General features: G+C 47.2%; 1 protein-coding gene across 4 annotated transcripts in view; it reads right to left on the bottom strand.

Annotated features, from left to right (window-relative positions):
• Dpp6 (dipeptidyl peptidase like 6) overlaps positions 1-20,401 on the bottom strand; it is an 868,555-nt gene that overhangs the window by 107,465 nt on the left and 740,689 nt on the right. For all 4 annotated transcript variants that reach the window (XM_085691109.2, XM_048440198.3, XM_087907530.1 and 1 more), the window contains exon 8: positions 14,105-14,225. In XM_085691109.2, coding sequence (XP_085547235.2) covers positions 14,105-14,225 — 121 coding nt within the window. The remainder of the gene's footprint in view (positions 1-14,104; positions 14,226-20,401) is intronic.

The following is a 20,401-nucleotide window of genomic DNA, read 5'->3' as shown; positions in this document are numbered from 1 at the left end:
ATCCCGTCTATCTCTGCCTTATTCTTTCCTAATGTGCACGGTTGTTCAAAACGGCAGGTTCTGCCCTCTGAACATTGTCAAAGCTTAGCTTGGCTGCGAGTGAGGGGAATCTGACACATTGAGTATCTTGCTGGAGCAGAGGTCAAGCCTTAGGGTTACCCCTGTGTCCCTAAGCCCCCGTGCCCCTAAGCCCGAGTACCCTCTCCAGAGCTCCCAAACGCCCAGGCCTGGATAGAACTAGCGAGAACCTCTGACTTTGTGAACAGAAGTGGGACACCCAGCGGCCCCTGTTGGAGGAAGCAAACCTTGCTTAACGCAGCTGCCAGATCCCCAAGATGGGGTGACACGGGGACAACCACTTTTTTAAGTCGAACCTCCCTTTAAGTCTCTGTATTAGGAGACACTTGTGTTGGGTCACACTTCCCAGGGTCCAGTTCTGAAGTCGTAATAAAAGACAAACACAGGAAGAATCTGGAAAACATGTCCCAATCATACCTCGATCGAAGGAACTATGGAGGAATTTAAAAATCTTTTGGCAGACTGCTTCTTGGATTAATGGATGGATGGTTGTGTAGGTACCCAGGTCTTTTTCCCTTCTCCTGGCGATTCGCAGGGCCGTGTGACCTCCAGCTCCCTGGAGATTCGGCACTAGCACTGGCTTGAGGGGTTAGCTTAGGAAGAACCTGGCTCTCTTTGTTATGGTGATTCCACCTGTATTCAAGGTTCTAGCAGTGGGCTCCACACACCTGGCCCCTCCCAGCTGATTCTGCCTGAGGCGCCGGGGCCTTCAATCTCCTTCTGCTCCTGATGGGAGGAGGCCTTGCCCTTTTGATCCACCTTGCCCACTGGTATAAATACCCGACTTGAGTTTAATAAAGTGGCCATTTACTCTTGGTAAGTGAGCAGGTCTCTTTTGTGTGTGTCTGTTTTAAACCCTCAGGACAGTCGTCCATTCTCATGGGCCCGAGTTCGGGAAGGCGCGTGCCTGGATCGGGTGTGGGTATCCATAGAAGAGGCGGGGTCCTACATGGTTGCCTGGTTTTCTAATTTCCATTCTACAGTCTCAAGTCAGGATATATCATTTTCTCCAAAGTGTCTATGTATTGGGGATGCACGCCATGCAGTCAGGGTGTGGCAAAGTGCCAACTTGCTACATAAACTTCATAACTACAGGTGGGGGTGCTGTAGAATCACTGTTTTCCATGGTAGGAATGGCAGCCAACAGCTGTAGCTCTGGAGATGACAAATGCCTGTACTACACTTGAGTTACAGATAGAAGTTGATATATGTGGTTTGTCTTGCTTCCTAGTCGGGCTCACTGCCCACTGTCATTGAGGGAAGGGTCCATGAATTCTCTTTTCCTTCCTTTTTCCTTTCTGTTCACCAAGTACCCATGTTGTTGAGCCCCACTGGCTAACCAGAGGCTTGGAATCACGCAGAGACTTGAAACACAATTGAGAATGAGAGCCACAGTAAATGCCTCTGGCATCTCCAGGGATGCATCTTTTACCTGAATTTCTCATCCCTTACTTGGCTGAGATACAGGAAACCTGCAGGGGTGGGGCACACAGTGGTGGACAGGGTGTCACAATTAATGGATACTCTGTGTTTGGGAAAGGGGGGTCAAAAGTATGGTTCTGAGTAGATGCATAGAGACAGGGCCCGGGTAAGTGGAGGCATGGTACTGGAACTCCATTCAGGGTGGCACAGAGTCCCAGACCTTCGTGGAGCAACACCTACCAGAAATGAACTCTGGTAACATCTATTTAAAATTCCAACCTCTTTCAGGCTTGGTACCCAAAGAGATATCTGCTTTTCTTTTAACGAACTGACTGCCTGATGTATTTATTTCTTCAGAAAGAGAGGGTAGGTCCTTCCTGTGGGGGCAGGTCAGCAGGTGACCTGTAGGACCCAGGGAGGCAGGATTCTGCACCTGGCTGTTCAGCACCTCTTCGGAAAACCATGTACCTTGCGCATGGCCCAGGTCTACCATGTCAGAGTTCCCTTCTGCCTCCAGAGCCTCCAGAGATATTCAGTAGAACTAGAGATGGCTGAACACTTTCTTCTAAAACCAAGAGGCATGAGCAAAGACCTCCATCACTACACGGTGTGTCCCTGGCACTATTAGACAAGGAAAACAGTAGAAATGGGAGCTCAGAGTCATAGAGTCCACCACAGTGAAGTGTCTACAGTGAGAAAAAGAAAGAAAAGCTAAAGAAGCAAAGGAACAGTGAACAGAATAATTAAGGTTGGAGTCCAGCTCATCAGCCTCCAGGCAGCAGGGTAGATTTTAAATTTCACCAAGCTACCCCAAGGTGCAGATGTATCTGTCTTATTCCTGAAACCCATGCATAATTTAAAAGCCTTAAAACTCTAAACATTGAACCCATGTCATTTACCCAATGCTCTTGAGATTGAGTAATTAATTGTCAGCAAGGTTTCTTAAGCCTAAAGGGGACTTCTTCCTGAGTGTTCTCAGATTTCTCTTCTTTCACAAATTCAAACAAACCATCTATTTATGTTGAGTTAAAATGATCAGCAATCTTTCTAAAACACTCGAAGTCTGTATTGACTTGCATCAAATGTAGGCACAGCCTTGATTTTCAGAACCTGAGGCTGGCAGTTACCCCATTTGCGTGCCACACAGCAGCTGCTGGGGGGGCCCTGCTTGTCTCTGCGGATGATGCCGATTTGTCTTTCTGGAAGTTGGAAGGATGCTTGCTAGGTCCCACCCACTATATTACAGTTGCAAAGGAAGATGCTCACACAAGGTGTGCGAGGCATTTACACATCTTCTCCCAGAAGAGTTAATGAAAGCTGAAGATCTCGCTTGCCTCCAGGCTATTATCCCTGACTCATCCCCCCCCCCCCCAACGTCTTTCTGTTGTTTGTCTGGGTGGCCCAGTTGGGAATGAGCCATCTCCAACTTCAGGGAACTACACCATAGGTGAAGTGGGAGAGCAATGCAAGCCTCTTACCACGACCCCCCATATTTTCTACCCTCAGAACAACATCTCAGCCAGCTAGTCTCTGTATTCCTGCAGACACTGTACTCTGAGCCTGTCCCATTGATTATGAGAGTCTGTAACTTCTCTCCAGTAACTCCATCTTCTGTTTGGGTTTCTAGATTGGGTGTCCATTGTTTTCATGAATGAACATTGGCCGTGGTGGGTTCTTCAGTGAAGGCTATCATTTGATTTAAAACACCCTCCCACTGGTTCATAGTTTGGACTCCTGGCTCCCATCTCATTGTGCTGTCTTAAAGACAGGCCCTTAGTAGGGTCTGCATGGAGGTGGTAGACTAATAGGGATGGGCCTTTGAAGGCTATAACCACATTCTGGTTCTGGCATAGCTTCCTCTGCTTCCTGGTCAAACACAGTACATAGGTTCTTTACCGAATGCTCTGACTGCCATAAGATGGAGTTGCCCAGCCTTTCCCCACTATGATGACTTCAAATCACTATGAAACTACAAAGCAAATAAACCTTGCCTCTTCCAAGGGCTCCTGTCAGGTGTATGGTCACAGCAGCGTAAAAGCAACTGAACAGACAATTTGATACTAGGGCAGCGGGGTTGCTGCTGGGACTAAATAGCACAGTGTGTTTCTTCAGCCTTTGGAGGGGACTTCCAGGAGGAGCTAGGAAAAGTGTGGAGACGCAGTCCAGAGGAGCCCTGGCACCCTGGAAGCAGAGTCTACTGATTGCACAGGGTGTTCAGAAAACCAGATGGAAAAAGGACTCCCTGGGGACCCAGGTGGAGGCTATTTTTATTGCGTGATGGCAAAGAATCTGGTTATGCCTGACTGTATCCCAAAATCTTGAGTGAGGCTGGATTTAAAAGTCACTGAGAAATTAATTTTTCAGAGGGAATTTCAAGGTAGAATAATATTTGGCATGGTTATTACTGCTGCCTTTAGCAAGAAATATAGTGGATAACCCCAACAAAACATGGAGTAGAAGGATTTGAGAATGAACCAGGGAAAGAGTGTGTCTAATGCAGACAAAGCAAGCATCAAGTGTAGACAAAATGGCAATGCTTGTTTGTGCTGGCTAGTTTTATGTCAACTTGACACAAGCTAGAGTCCTAAGACAAGAGAGAGTCTCATTTGAGAAAATGCCTCCATATGACTGGCCTGCAGGCAAGCCTATAGGACATTTTCTTAATTAGCAGCTGATGGGGGAGGACCCAACCCATTGTGGGTGGATCCATCTCTGGATTGGTGGTCCTGGGGTTCTGTAGGAAAGCAGGCTGAGAAAGACACAGAGAGCAAACCAGTAAGCGACTCTTCTCCACGGCCTCTGCATCCAGGTTCCTGCCTTGCTTGAGTTCCTGTCCTGATTGCTTTTGACGATAAACGGTTCAAAGGATGTGCAAATTGCTTTTGGTCACGGTGTTCCATCACAGCCACACAGCGCTAACGAAGACACCGTTACAAAGATTGGTGCTGCTGAAGAGTCACCCGCTTGTGCTGGGACAGAAGGAAAGGTGCTGAAGACAAGACCACACCCATTGACAGTTCCAGAGCATTGGAAAGAGAGTGCTTCCAGGGTTTGGTCCAGTCTCTCTTTGCTATCTTCACAACTCTTCTTTTGTAATGATAATTTTTAAGCTTGGGCAGTCCACAGCTGAGAGACTGTTTTGAGTCCCAACACTGTTGAAATGTGCTAAGACTTGGTAAGTTAAGATTGTTAAGACTTGGTGCTCTTGAAGTTGGATTGGCTGCATTTAGTATTATGAGATGACCATGAACTGGTGGGGGGTGGGGAGGAATCTTACTGTTTGACTGTGAAATGTCCCCTACATGTTCTTATTTGGAATGGTCTGTCCCTATTTTGAAGGCAGTACATCCTTTGAGGTGGGGCCTGGCTGGTAGAAGACACCTGCCTTTGGTCCCAGTCTGTTCTTTCTGGTCTGCCATGATGTCAGCAGCCACATGCCCAAATGACCCTTTCCCTTCTTTCTGCTTCAATCACATATTTTGCAGAATGGTGTCTCAAGCTTGTTTATGCCCTTTTCTGAGCACCTGCGCCATGGTACTCGGGCACCCTGGGGGCATATGGCACATTTAGACAGTGAGTTACGAGCAGAACTATCTTGCCATATTAAGCCCTAGCACCTACTATCCAGTCTGTATCTCCCTAGACCATTCTCTTGTCCATAATGAGTCTGTGATGCTTGTGAAGGGGGAGGAACAGAAGCCTGGGACCCTGCTTGACCTTAGTGCCATCCTGATCTAGGGGGCTTGAGTGACAAAGGGTGACAAAAGCAACTTTGTTTTTAAAATTAAAATTTCTATCCTCGTGTCCTTCTGTGTGTGTGTGTGTGTGTGTGTGTGTGTGTGTGTGTGTGTGTGTAGACCAGAAGAAGGCGACGGATCCCTTGGAGCTGTAGTTACAGGTGTTTGCATCACTGACATGAGTGCTGGGATCAGAACGCCATTCTCATGATAGAGCTCTTAGCCCCTGAACCACCTCTCCAGCTCCCGAACTTTGTCGACTTAAACTTCAACAGTGTGTGTGATCTGTTCCTGCTTGCTTTTGTCATTTCTGCTGAACATATCACTCCCCCAGCCTGGCTCTGTTCGTACTTGTTCTAGGAGTCAGGGACGAGAATGCGCAGTTACAAGTTACCATGGTCTTTCAGCTCTGAGCTTCACAGAAAACTCCCAACTAGATTTCCAGCTCCCTCCATGACTTTTAGGCCAAACTCTCCTTATTGCCCCTTTTTGTGTGATCTGTGAGCTAAGAATTGATGTGTGTGTGTGTGTGTGTGTGCGTGTCTGTCTGTCTGTCTGTCTATGCAAGGTGTGTGGATATGTGTATGTTTGTATGTGTGTATGTACACATGTACAGGTGCGTGTTTACGGTGCATGCGTGTATGTGGACATTTGAGGTTAGCATCTATTGTCTTTCTTGACTGTCCTCCACCTTACATGTTGAGACATGGTCTTTCTGTGAGCTGCAGCCCTCTGACTCCGCTAGTCTGACCAGCTAGCTTGCTCACAGGGCACCCCATCCACTCCCCATCTCTACTTCCAAGTGCTGGGATCACAGGCAGCCTCCATGCGTGGCTGGAATTAACACGGGTCCTTTGAGCTATCCCCCAACCGAACTCACTCCCTAGTGTTGGTTTTCTGCTTTTTAATAGATTAAAAACAGGATGCTGATTTAATAATGTTAGAGAATTCCATGGAAGCAAATTTCATTGCCCATAAATAAAGGTTTGTTTTGGCACACTGCCACATCATTTGTTTTCTTGGGGGTCTATGGCTGCTTGGTTCCTGTAAAAGCAGAATCGAGCACCGACAAGTTATCACCTGCCAAATTCAAGCAAATTATTATCTGTCTGCCTACAGAAACAGCTGGCTCACCCGGGACAGATGTTCTAAATGCCACTCTAGCTCTCTTGCACTGTAATTCTTTGACGAAAGAACCAATAGCCACAGACAGTCTTTAAGGAAAACTTGGATGAGGTGAGAAAAGACTCTGTCATTGCGCAGTGATCTTGGAGCAAAGAGTGGAGTGTGAGAAAAACAGTCCATGTTACTGAAGACACACCCACATTTCAGTTTTGGAGTTGCGGAAGTGAAAGGGTGGAAAGGCAAGAAGGGGGGTGATGTGGGGAAGGGGCCAATAGGACCTGGGGCCAGAGGGGGACATTGGCACAGGGCAGCTGAACAGTGACGAGAACCCTGGTTGTCCCGGCTCTGGACACGACTGCCACATTTTATGCTGTGTCCTGGTTTTGATTTCTTGTCTTCGTCCATTGCTCTTAGGCTGACCTGTGTGAAATCTAGACCCATGAATCTGGCTGGCACCAGTTCAGAGAAAGCAGAGAAGCAAAGAACCACCATCTCACCCTGGTCACTGCAAAAGGCGTCCCTCCTGAAAGGCCCTCACCGTTTCCTCTGTTCCTCCACAAGACACGATCCTCTTGCTATCAGAGCTGAGGCCAGTTGCTAGACGGAATTGGAGGCTAGAGCAGAGCCAGGCAGGGAAAACAATTTTCCAGTTACATTAGATCCTAGCTGCAATAAGCCTCTTGCTTAAACCATGGCTAATCCAGTTTTCCTTTGCTCTGCTGTATGGCAGGCACCTCAGAGGGCAGAAAACTTGGTGAGTGTTGATTACATTTAGATATTCCCATCGTTAATTTTACTTCCACAGCATCCTCTAGACATCACAGGTAGAGCCAATATGGGGTTCAAAATACTGAATTTCTACAATTGATCATAAGGAACGTTGGGCTCCAAAAGCAGCAGCTGTCAGTGACTAAGAAACAGTCTAGCTGGACAGGTCCAAACAAGGGGGAGGGTTCAAAACTAACTTCAGTCTCTCCATAGCTACTATAGGCGTGGGAGAGGATGCCAACGGCCACATGGCCAAATAGGCTCCGTCCCTCCACACTGCTTCCCAGAGAACTGCAGAAGACACCACAGAGCTCACACTGTCCCGACATTACTTCTCTGTCACTGCTGGTCAAAGACCACCTGATGGTCCTCAGGCCACGTTGGCGGAAAGGCACCAGGCACAGCTACCCAAGAGCAATAGTGAGCATGCCCCTGCCACATCCGCCTGGGCAGCATCGCTCTGTCAAACAGTTTCTGTTGATCTGACCCCATGTTCCAGGCACCTAACCCGCTCTAGTAAGGTTAAAGGTCAGCCCTGGAATGTCATCTACACAAATCTGGCTTTAAAAAACAATGAAGTAAATATCCTCCAGGCCACTTTCTCAGGTCCTGGCTACCTCAGACTTCTTATGGCTTCAGGCTGTGTTCTGTAGACAGTTTTTCGAGTTTATGGCCTCTTGGCCTTTCCCCATTCTTTCAGATGAACTGGGGTGAGAGTTCCTAGCCCTATACACAGGGAGAGAGAGGCCATTCTCATGGCCCCAGGGCAGCTGATTCTCACCAGACATGACCACTGTACAAGAGAGGCATGGCTTTGATCAACCATGTTAGGTTTGGGTCCTGCAAACTCTGTTTAGCAGTGGAGGAATGGACGGTTGGTTCCTCACCAAAAAGGAACATTAAGGGACTTAAAGGTTTGCCATTAGAACACTCCCAACAAGAATTCTGTGTTAGCCCTCACTTGCTCATGCACTTGGTAAGGATGAAAATGAGCCGACAGTATTATAAATAAAGGGTAGCAACCAGCTCTGTAACCATGGCAACAAAGAACCTTTGTAAAAATTTGGATAATTACAACTCTCCGCTCAGACACTCCCACACTGGGGACATTTTGAATTACTAAGTCCTGTTGAGGGCACAGATTCCTCATGGAACATTTCTCTACCGTCAGAACATTCTAGTAACACCTTCAATTTAGTTTATGGAGAACCAAGTTCAGTAAAACTAAAAACCACTGATTCTATCAAGTTGTCTTTTTCTTTCCATTAAACCACAATTCCATTATGCTACACGGCATTTCCTCACAGGACAAAAGCTAGTCTCTGGTCCCTCCAAACCCTGGAAGTCATGCAGAAGATGGTGTGGGGGCACACAGCCAGTCCTGAGCTTGAATTTTGTCTGGTAGTCTACTGGCAGATCTTTCTGCTCAAGGGGTTGAGATTCCCAGTAGCCCCCACATTTCTGCTTCTCTCCTGTCTCCAGCATTCTGAAGGGGTCAATATGTCTGAGGCTCTTTTTGGGAAACAAAAATCAATGCACTGTCTTGCTGCCAATAACTGGAGACTGCAGGATGTGTCTCACTTTCTGTACCTTAGCCATTTCTCAGAACTAATCCTTCCAGGCAAGCTGGCTCTCTGCAAACATTCAGAGTCTGATTTCTCCCACCCACCCCCAGCCTGCTCTGAAGTGGGAGGCTGGAAATAAAACAGTCAAGTCACTGATTAGGCCAAGGCAATATTCTAAGTTTATTCTCCTGTTATTAAAAAAAGGAAACAATATCCCCAGGGCTCCCAGGTCCTCAGGTTCAGAAGTCTGAGCATCAGCATGTAGAACCATACAGGGAAGAAGGGTAAGCAGATTAAGCTGCCCCATCTCAGAAAGATTGATTTGAAATATTTGAGTCTCTGTTAGCATATCTACGTGATTTCTTGTAAATGCCTTGAAGAAAGTAAAGAATCCTTTCAACGGATTCGCTAAAGCTAAGCTTGACTTGAATGGCAAAGCAATGATTTTTCTCTTTGAGATACTGAGGAAGATGTTTCAGACCTCCTGGCTATGGATGTTATTAAGGAGATTAGTTACAGAGCGAGCCAAGGCTCTTGCAGCAAGACCCAAGGCCCTTCTCTGTGGGGCCCTCAAGGAGCTTAGCTTGCACCGGCCTCCCATGAAGTTCAAGACAGACAGTTACTAAACTGTGGCAGAATGGCCACCTGGGAAATCAGCCTGGATGCTTCTGTCTCTCTCTTTCTCTTCCTATCTTTTAAAAACATATCGCCCTAGTTGGCTCTAATTGTCAACTTGGCACAACTTAGAGTCATCTGATAAGGAAGCCTCAACCAAGGACTTGCCGACATCAGATTGGGCTGTGGGCATGCCTGAGGGGTGTTACCTTGATTGTTAATTCACATAGGGGTGCCCAGCCCATTGTGGGAGGTACCATTCCCTAGGTTGATGGTGCTGGGCACATATGAAAGCTACCACAAGGCAGCAAGTGAGCCTACAAGCAGTGTTCCTCCATGGATTCTGCTTCAAGTTCCCGCTTGGGTTCTTGTCCTGACTTTCCTCAGCAATGGGCTGTGAGCACCAAACTTCTCTCTTCCCCAGGTTGCTTTCACTCAGAGTTTTATCACAGCAGTAGAATGGCACCAGAACAGATACTATGTTCTTTCCTTCGCAATAAAACATGAGTGACTAAGTTAAACAATAGTTAATACAGCTACTGTTAATGTAACAGCTTTTTTTTTTTTTTTAACATAAGTAAAGGCTCTCTAGTGGATGCCATTGGCCGTGTTGTTCTAAATCCGTTTTGGTCACAACTCACATTGGGTCTCTCCAGTGTGTTGTTTGCAAATGTTGAGTTCTTAGAGATGTAAGAGCTTTAGAAGGTCAGGATGGACCTCACATGTGGTTCTGTGACTGCCCCCACCCCTAGCCCTGCTATTAACCACTTCCCAGCAAGACAGATAGCAGGCCCAATCCAGATTTGGAAGGCATCACACATAGGCAAGAGGTGGGCATGCATACCCATTTACCATGCAGAAAATCTGCCCTCATTTTCTGCAGTCATGAAACCAAAGAAATCTTAAAAATATGCCATGATGCTTAAGTATGTTTATGATTTGGGGCTGCTGTGCTGACTGTCCTCACAGGCTGGATGCGCCTGGTAAGGCCTCTCACACGGCAAGCACTAACAGGGCTTGGTCTTCTGGTTGCTTCTCAGACAGAGGCTTTTTTGTTATCTCCTGGAACACAGGACTTCAGGGTCCTCTCTCATGACTGTGTCTGGTATGTGAGATGAGCTCTCTTGTGGGTTACTGGGCACACACGGAACTGCACCCAGGGCAGATGGAGGGGCTGGGGAGAGCTTGGGTTGCTGTTCTCGGGGCCACTTCGGAACGAAGCAAGCCTGGACATCGGTCAGTCCAGCATCTATTTCACCCCATCAGTCCCCTCAGGAACGTGCCAGGATGTCATGTGAAACTAAGTCTCAGAGTTGACTGCCCTGGGTCTCAGAGGGCAGCAGCAAACTGGGTTCTTACGAGTGATATGAACACTGAGTAGCACTGGGTCACTAAAGAGATTGGCTGGAGAGTCCACCTTGCCTGCATGTACAAGTTTCAGCTTGTCTGTCAGACGGAAACAGACGGCTGGGCTCTCCAGGAGAGAATGCTGTGGGGAGGGGAGCTGAGCAGAAAGGGGCCCAGGGAACTCTGGAATGACAGACGCGTATGGCATTCTGATTGGGGAGCATGGCACACCTGGCTGTGCTCGCAATCTGTTAAAACCTGAGATTTCAGTGGGCTATGATGGGAAGTATATCTCCCCTACACACCATATGCTCCCATAAGGCATAAGTCCAGACCTAAGAAATGTATAGTTCCAGGGGGAACTGGTATCAGCCCCCATGAAGCTAGAGCATCCTTGATCTTCCCTAACCTACCTACCGCATATGTGGCCATGCAGTCTTAGGCTAAGAGGCAAGACACATTTAAGCCGTCCCTAGACGAATGTTGTCTTTAGACTAATATAGTCCCTAGACTAAATAGCTTAAATGTTGTTTACATCTATATTTCTAAAGCAGCAGCTGACCCTGGACTTGAGTCACACGGACCTCCCCACCCTACCTGTGGCATAGTGCTGGGAAGTGTCACAGGCTGTGTGTGTGTCAGATTCATAGGTGGCAGCATGAGACTCTCAGGTGATGGTATCAGGAGATACAGGAATTCCTGGATGGAACCCCCATAGGTGTAATTAGCATCTAAAAAACTAACAAGGACAAATTCTGGCATGTTCTAGAGTAAGGGGGACATTTATTCATTGTTGGTAGGAATGCAAACATGACGAAAATTAGTGTAGAGGTTCCTAAAAAGGCTGGAAATAGATCTGTCACATGATCCACCTATACCACTTTTAGATGTATACCCAAAGGACTCTATGTCCTCCTATAGAGGTACCTGTTCACCCATGCTCACTGATGCTCTATTTGCAATATCCAGAAGATAGAAACTACCTAGATGTCTATCAGCTGATGAAAATATCAGATAATGAAAATGTGGTACATTTACACAACAGGATATTTCTCAGTTATTAAGAAAAAAGAAATTATAAAATTCACAGACAAATAGATTGAGCTGGAAACAATCATTCAGAACTAGATAGACAAACATGACTTGTTTTTTCTTGTATGTGTGATATAATGGATGTTACTGTTGGCTCTTTAGGGATATGTGTTTTATTTGGAATGCTCATAGAGCTCAGGAAATTAGGAAGGGGCCATGGAGTGGACTTCAAGGGCAGAGAGGTAGAATGCTGTTGCAATTTATAATAAAATAGTCCCACACTAGCCCAGAATGGAGGATCATAAACGTCTATTTATTTAGGGGTAGACTCACAGAAGAAGTAGTGATCAGCAGTTCTTTGCATGAATGGGGAACTGGAACCAAATTCAGCAACTAAGGGGCTCGTGCATGCCCCTACATCTGCATTTATAGTACACAAGAGCACACCCAAAGCGGGCCAGCATCCCAAAGGCCATTGACCGAAGGACTTCCCACAACACTTCCCCCTTTTGTCTAAATAAGAGAATTCCAAGCCCAATTCAAAACTACGTACAATAAGAACAAATATCAAGTATAAAAATTTGAATTACAACCAGCATGAGCAACATCAAGCAAGAAACAAATGCTAAATGTTTCAATAAGTTCTCCTATCCTAAGAAGTCTAAGTCTTACATTAGAAATGGTTTGACTAAATCATGAGAGGAAAGTAACTACAACTACAACTATGTAGTCTTCAACCCCATCAAAGACCTTGGAAGGGAAATAATCTTACTTGAGTAAGCAGGAAGTGCAATCAAGCAAACTCTAAAAGGTGCAAGAAATGACAGAGACAACCAGCTACCTGGGCAATCACCCAAATTCTCATTTGCAACACTGGGGCAACCAACTTTGGCTAAGGCCTAGAGTATCTGACAGACCATTTTCAGAGACAGGAAAATTTGAAAAACTGTTTTATTCTGTCTTGGTAAGGTTTGGTAGTCTTTTTGCTTGTGTCCTGCTTGTCCAGTCTAGACACCATGCATTTTGTCAGTGGTCAAGGCAGAGGCAGTTCTTTGCTCAAAGGCCAGTTTTGCCAAGAAAACAAGCTCCAAGTGGAGTGTCTTCAGTGTCCAACACTCTCTTGGAAATAGATTGGTGCTGCCAGGAGCATTTGTGTCTCATGTCAACAGAATCCAAAGTTATTTAAATGCCATTTTCTATAGTTCTTTGAAGTGGTTGACGATTACCTATTTATGCAGAATACAATTTCTATGCATCCAAAGAACCTAACTAACATGACTAAAAGATTTATTATTATAAAGGGAAAAGGAAGGTGGACTTAGAAAAGTTAGAGGAAGTAGATGACTATGATTAACCTCACTTTATGAAATTCTCTCAGAACTAATAAAATACATTTTAATAAGCTCTTAACTCTGCTTCCAAAAAAGAAGAAGAGGAGATCTTTGAGGACATTGAAGTGAGCCAGTGAGTAAGGGTTTGGGATTTGCCAGGCACACACTGTCCTCTGGTGCACTCCCAAGAACCTGGAGCACAGATGCCAGTGTCAAAAGAGCAATTTTTGTGACCTTTGGTTCTAGCAGCCCAAGGGGTCTGGGCTCTTCAGAAGGGTTTAATTTCCTTTTCCAATTTTGCTGGGAAGGGGAATACTGACTGTGAACCTGACAGGATTTAGGGGACAAGCTTCGGATGTACCTATGAAGGATCCTCTAATCAGGTTGACAGTGGTGGTAAGACTCACCCCAAATGTGGGTGGCATCATTCTCTAGGATGAGGTCCTGAACCAAATGAAAAGGAGAAGAAAGCTGAGAGCCAGCATCCTTCACCTTCTATGTCTTGACTGTGGATGCAATGCGACTAGACACTTCATGCTGCTGTCATCATTCTTACCCACACCAGGGTGGACTGTCCCCTCAAACTGTGAGCCAACACAAATTGTTCCTTAAGTAGCCTTTGTCAGGTATTGAGTCACCAAGGCAACTAAAACAGTTGACCTCTCCCAGAAGCAGACAGGCTTCTTAACTGTTGGAGAGAGTGGAGGAACACATACATTTATACCCGGAGCACTCAGGCAATTTTCCCATGAAGCACCTCTCCTTTCATAGAAGTAACAATGGGCTCAGTGGAGCCCCTTATACCTGGAACCCATGAGAACCCTATCCCTGGCCACCTGTAAGGGTCCACCTCTGCCACCTGTGAGTCTCCCATACTTGGCCACCTGTGTGACCCCGCACCTGCCACCTATGAATGCTGACTTGATGTTTGTTCCCTGAAGCTCAAAGGCTCTCAAGAAATTGAAGTTAAATTTATAACTAAAGTCAAAGAGAAAAGACGGCTGGTTCAGAAGCCGAATGCAGCCACTGCAGCAGCCGCCCTGCGTGCAGGCACAGACTCGGCATCTTTGCATGCAGGTCTTACCTTCATAGAGCCAGTCGCTGAGGCCATTGTAGACCACACCCTCCTTCCCCGTGGAGACCACTCGGATCGCCTGCTTCCCAACATGTGCGCAGTAGTAGATGTTGTTCTCAAAGATAAATATCTAAATTGGGAAGAAGAAACAACAGCAGAATTAAGCAAGGAGTGGGCTTAGGTGTTCTTAAATTTGAAATCGCCAGGCTTTTGCTCCCTTGCTGCGTACATTTGATTGAACAAAGGTGGTCATGGAAGCATTTGTGGTTGATTCCCCTGCCACACAATCCATATTGAGGGATTGATCAGACACTCAAACTCTGCAGTCTGCTCAATGCCACCATCGTCTGTCAATTTATGTTATGTCAATTGTGTTATGATTGGACAATGTGTGACTTGATATTCCTGAGTACTGGAACAATGGTACTTTGAATTGGGTTGATATTTCACCAATGTGGTTTTCCCTGCTGATTAAATTGCAGGCTAAGGGATTGGAGAGCTAGCTTTCCATCACTCCAGCTTTCTCAGGGAGCGGGGGTGGCGAGGGCCTGTCCGAGCCTGCCGTGTGTCTGGATGGCAGTAGGTGGGTACTGTCATGTGACAATAGTATTCACTATGTTTTGAGGAGTTCAGATCTTGACAAGGGCTATCCTAAGGTGGAGATGTGGGAAATCTGGGAAGTCATGGGCTGTTTGGCCCAGGCCAGGGCAGGCCAAGCTTCCTTACAAAAGGGGTGAGAAGCAGTTGCATTATTGGTTACTTAAAAATCCACAGTTCATTATCACCAAACTCTTTTACACATCATCTGTCCACCCACAGAATGTTTCCACAATCCCCAGCTGACACTCTGCCCCATGAAGCACAGCTACTGACATCTCTCCACAGCCCCTGGCACCTAGCACTGGGCTTCAGCTCTCTGTGAGCTGTCCATTCAAGGCTGCTCACATACCAGGCAGTGCCTGTCCTTCTGTGGCTGGTTCATTTCCCTGAGCACAGTGTCCTCAAGGGTCATCTATGTTACAGCATGTACCAAAATCCCTAAAAGGAGGTTTTCAGCTGAGACCCGAACTCATGGGATCCAAAGGGACTGAGAAGCTGGAAGGACAGATAAAAGCACAGAGAAGGGTCGGATCTGGAGTGGGCAAGGCAGGTGGAGAAATGGGGACAAGATTATTGGGAGCAGAGGCTCAATGAAGAAGGGACATGGAGCCAGTTTCTGAGGCTCGGCAGGAGGAGACTGGAACTCACAGAGAGCTGGGGACTAGTGTCTGGGGGGCGGGTAGCACTGCTGAGGATGGGTCCAGAGTCTGTGTGGTCAGAGAAGAGGGACATGAGGGAGAAGAGTCTGATAGGATGACTGTAGCCACCACAGGTGTGACCACACAGAGGGAGGAGACAGTACAGTGGGTTTAGCAAGCAGTAGCCATGGTATGAGTGAGCCGAGGTTTGAGCTGATGGGTAGGGGCGAGGATTTCTGGCCATTCTCTTGGGCCTCACGGTGATGGTGACAGACTAGGAGAGTTGCATTGTGTCACAGTGAGTCAGACCTAGGGGGCATCACTGGCTTTCTAGGGGAGGGGACAGAGCTGGTGCATGCGACGGTTCTCAGAATGCAACGCAACAAAGGGCACTGGGAAATTTTAGAAAATTCCTAGTGCTCAGACCATCAGTCTGGCCAGAGTCTCTGCAGTGGGATCCAAGTAGAAGTAATCTGAAGTACATCCTGGTGACTTTGATGTGCAGTCAAATTTAAGATTCAGTGGCCCAGGGACTGGCCCAGCTCCCAAGTCATCACACTAAGATAGCCTATAGGCAGAGCCCCTGTCAGTTCTGCCCATGTGCCAAGCATCTGGACCTGGACTTCACGGCATGCAGACTACACCAGCTAGAGGGCAGGTCAGGAAATAGGGCTAGTTTTGTTTGTTGTTTGATTTTGTTTAAAGAAATTCTAGAAAAAATATTAGGAGAAGGTATTTTACTTAATATAGAAAAGCAAAAACACAGACTCTTTTGTATTTCCTTTGTTTATAGTACTGGACAAACATGGACTCTTCCCTACCTCCTTTGTTTGTAGCACTGGAAACTGAACATAGGGTCTTGCCTGAGTTCTTACCCCCCCCCCCCGGTTTTCCTTTCACTTTTTATTTTGAGGTTCCATCAAACTCTCCAGGCTGACCTCGAACTTGGGACCCTCCTGCCTCAGCTTCCTGAGTGGCTGGGCTGACAGGCCTGCCCCTCCAGGCCTGTGAATGTTTTATGCCAAAATCCAGCATGGTGGCTCTGGAAGCTTCTTTCGTGAACAGTTTTCGGTTCAGGCTTCCCCTTTTCTAACATGTTCACTTCAAGCTGAAGCAAGCTGGAAAGCTTCCAGAAGCAAGGGCACATCCTAATTTAATTTATGCACCTGTTCTTCCAGGTTCGCCTAGGATGAACCCCTTAAATCTGAGCTCCTTCTCTGCACTCAGCTGGCAGCGGCTTCTTGAATCAAGTCGGGCTGCAGCCAATTAGTAGTTTGCCCGACTAAAATGTGCAGTGCTGGGTATTTCTGCCTCGGCTTTCGGGAGAGCTGTGGAGAGTTGCGCTCTGCGGGGCACTCTTCACATTAGCGCTCTGCGCTCTGGTGATATCAGGAAGGAAGGTAGGACACCGTCAGTGCTGTCTGCGCGCATCGGTGGTGCTGGGTGCAGGGACAGTGAGGTGCTGGGGTGTAGCTCCTGGCCCATTCATGTTGGGATACAGGCATGGCTTTTAACCATTAGGCACGCAGCTGGCAGAGGGTTCAGGATCTTATTCTTCCAAATGGATGTGGCCGGGGCTGACAATGTTTCAGAAGAGGCTGCTGACATTAAGACCTGGCCATACATGCCTCAATCCCTCTGCCTAGTCCACATTAGCCTCCCCGCCTTGGTTTGCTACATTCCTCATATTCCCTGACCTGATAGAGGAGACAGCCTTCTATTCCCTGGTTCAGCTGACAGATTCCAGCCACAGTCGTCTTTACCAAAGGACCATTTTCCTCATGCCCTCGGGCCCATTTCCTTTCACTTCAAAATATAGTTTTCCATCTGGTAGTGAAGGTCCTCCACGACTAAAATCTGTCTGTATGATTAGCTTCTTCTTCCCTGCAGGCCTGGCTGGGGTGCTAGATGTGATGACATGGGAGCCGGGGCTGTCTGTGGCCTGCGACAGCTCAAACTCAAAGTGGGAATCCAGTTCCCCACAGCACAGGGCACTTTGGGCTAGGGCAGTGGACACCAAGTACCCGAAGCATGGTGATGGACCCTTAAGTCAGTTGTTGGCTTCTGTGCATTTTTTTTTAGTAGATTTCCCCACTTGTGATACTTCTTTGGGAGGTCCTGGACATTTCTGGGTGGAGGAAATGGACTGTTTAGGGCAGGTCCCAGAAGATGGCCTCAGCATGGGTTGAGGCCAAGTAAATGGATGAATGTGCAGTGCTGAGAACGGCACAGCACACAGTGTACAGCACACAGCACACACAGTAAGCCCAGGAGCACACCTCCTGCTCCTGTCGGTTGTCATGCTCCTTCTGTCTGGGGTGTTACCCGGAGGGTCTGTGGGAAGGCGCTGTGTGAAGCGGGAGCACAAAAGATGGATGGTTTCAATTTCTATCGGGGATAATCCACCTTTCTCCTCTTTTCATTGGCTGAGTCCTCCACAGGCACCCGTGTTAAACACTTGGTCCCCAGCTGGGGCGCTATCATGGGGGTATGATGGCTAATGCTAATTGTCAACTTGGCAGGGTCTACAATCACCATGGAGATGCACCTCTGAGCATATCTGGGAGGGAGCCTCTGGTTAGGTTAACTGAGACAAGAGGATCCAGCTTAACTGGGGTGGTACCACGCTACAGGTGGGGTCCTCGGCGGAAACAAAAGGGAAAGGCAGCTGAGCGCTAACACTCATCTCTGTCTGGATGCAAGGGCCAGTCACCTCATGTTCTTGCTGACATGCCTTCCCAACCATGATGTACAGTACTCTGGATGCAAGGACCAATCACCTCACGTTCTTGGTGACATGCCTTCCCAACCATGATGCATAGTACTCTCAAACCGTGAGAAGAAATGAACTCTTCCCTTCCTGAAGGAGATTTGTCATAGCAACGAGAAAAAGAACGACTCCAGGGAGGTTCTGGAAACTCCAACAGGTGGTGATTGTCTGGAAGGCAGGACATTAATCTTGTTCCCATTGTCCCCTACCTCTCTCTGTGCTTCCTATTCATCATGACCTGAAGAAGCTTCTCTGTGTCACACTCTTCTCTCTATGATCTCAAGCACTTGGGGCCAAGTGACTACGGATTTGGAAGAAGAATGTGTCAGATTATAACAAGAAAATGAGAACAATCAGGAATGAATGTGCAGTGGTCATCCCTGGAGCCTGGAGGAGTCCTTAGATAAGGAGAGAGACAGGGGACATCAGGGTGCCTTGTGTCCCACAGAAGCTTGGATCACTTTCCTTTTATAATGGGAAGCAGAGGCCCAGGAGGACAATAGAACTGAATTAATGCCTTTAAAAACAACATCACAGCGGGTGGGGGGGGGTAGAGGAGGGGTGGAGGTGGGGGTGGGGTGGGAGACCTAGCAGAGTTGGGTAGGGCTGTGAGAGATAGAGAAGACACACAGGAAGAACACGAGGAATGTGGAGCGCGTAGCCAGGAAGGTTCATTCTTGAGCGACTGCATAAGTCATGTGAATAAGAGGGAGGGAGGAAGATGAAACATGGAGGAGGCTTGGGGAAGGTCAACAGATGTGAACTTTGCTAGACTGCAAGTGAGATACCTCAGATCTTTCCCTGCCCCCCTCCCCAGCCAGGAGGAGAAACACTGGGAGATGCAGGGGTCAGAGCGGTCCTCCACAGAAGAAAGTTGAGAGTGTGCAGGCCTCTGAGAAACCAAGAGCGCCATAGGCAGGGAGAGGGGCTGGGGCCTCGTCCAGTGGGTAGGAAAGCAGATCCTCCTAGGACCCATACCGTAGTTCTTCCTCCCTGGCAGGCTGCTATTTGAGGGGGACACTGCAGCCCCAAATTGTCTCATACGTGATTGAGATAGTCCGCCAGAATTCCGCTTCATCCACACCACGTTAGCAAGTGCGGCGGTGATAAGGTTAGGAAAAAGGATGGGTACTCACGTCTCTCTCCTGAAAACCATATTGAATTTACTCCAGGCATTGAGGTACAGCAGCTGAGCAAACAGCCCTTTACAAAACAATGATGGAGGCTCTCAAGCATTTCACACTCAGAGGGGCTACTGTCTCTCTTGGCAAAGTATCTAAAGCTTTTACCTGTGTTTTAGTCTTAATAAAACTAATATCTGCTTTAGTTTTGAATGTGCATTTTTCTCAATTTCTTGAAGAAGGCACCAAGAACTGGAAAACAACCAAAGACTCCCAGTGACGGTCAGAAAGGGACTGGATTTCCAAAGCTGTCTTTCCTGGGTGCAGTTATTTGTGGTGGTTTGAATAAGAATGGCCCCGCAGGCATGTAGATTTGATTGCTTGGTCATTAGGGAGTCTATTTGGCTACTTGACAGGATTAGGAGGTGTGGCCTTGTTGGAGGAAGTGTGTCACTGGCAGTGGACTTTGGGGTTTCATAAAGCCAAGCTAGGACCAGTGGCTCTCTCTTTGCCTGCTTCCTGCCTATCTAGATGTAGAAACTCTCAGCTACCTCTCCGGCACCATGTCTGCCTGCATGACACCATGCTCCCCACCATGATGATAATGGACTAAATCTCTGAATGGAAGCCAGCCCCTATTAAATGCTTCCTTTTATAAGAGTTGCTGTGGTCATGGCATCTCTTCACAGCAACAGAACACCAATAAGACACTATTATTCCTCTTTCCATGGAAGAACACTCTACCAGTATTAATCTAAATGATAATCTGAATCATCTGGGTTATGACTAATGGGGACTTCCACTGAGTGTGTGTGTGTGCGTGCGTGTGTGTGTGTGTGTGTGTGTGTGTGTGTGAAAATGAACACCTTTAATATTTATAGAAACAACTCACAGAACACTATAAGGAAAGTGCAGCCACATGCTCTCTGGTTACCAATACAGCTGGAAGAGACACACAGCTAAAGAGGTGGCTAATTACATGAGGAACCAGGGATGAGATAATTACTATAATTGGGTGTAATTAGCTTTTAGTTGTGGAAAATCAAGGCCAAAAGGAAGCCATATTGAATAGCTTTTGTTAAAACACAAGGACGGTGGCACAGCAATGGGTGGGCTGGTGACAGGAGAGGGCGCTGGACTTGAAGAGGAACCTGGATCATGGTCTCCAGCTGCCGGC

This window comes from Myodes glareolus, chromosome 6 (genome assembly GCF_982192425.1).
Source record: "Myodes glareolus chromosome 6, mMyoGla1.1, whole genome shotgun sequence".
In the NCBI taxonomy this organism is placed as follows: domain Eukaryota; kingdom Metazoa; phylum Chordata; class Mammalia; order Rodentia; family Cricetidae; genus Myodes; species Myodes glareolus.
Note: the sequence above shows the minus strand (reverse complement) of the source record. Positions and strands in the feature narration are given on the sequence as shown.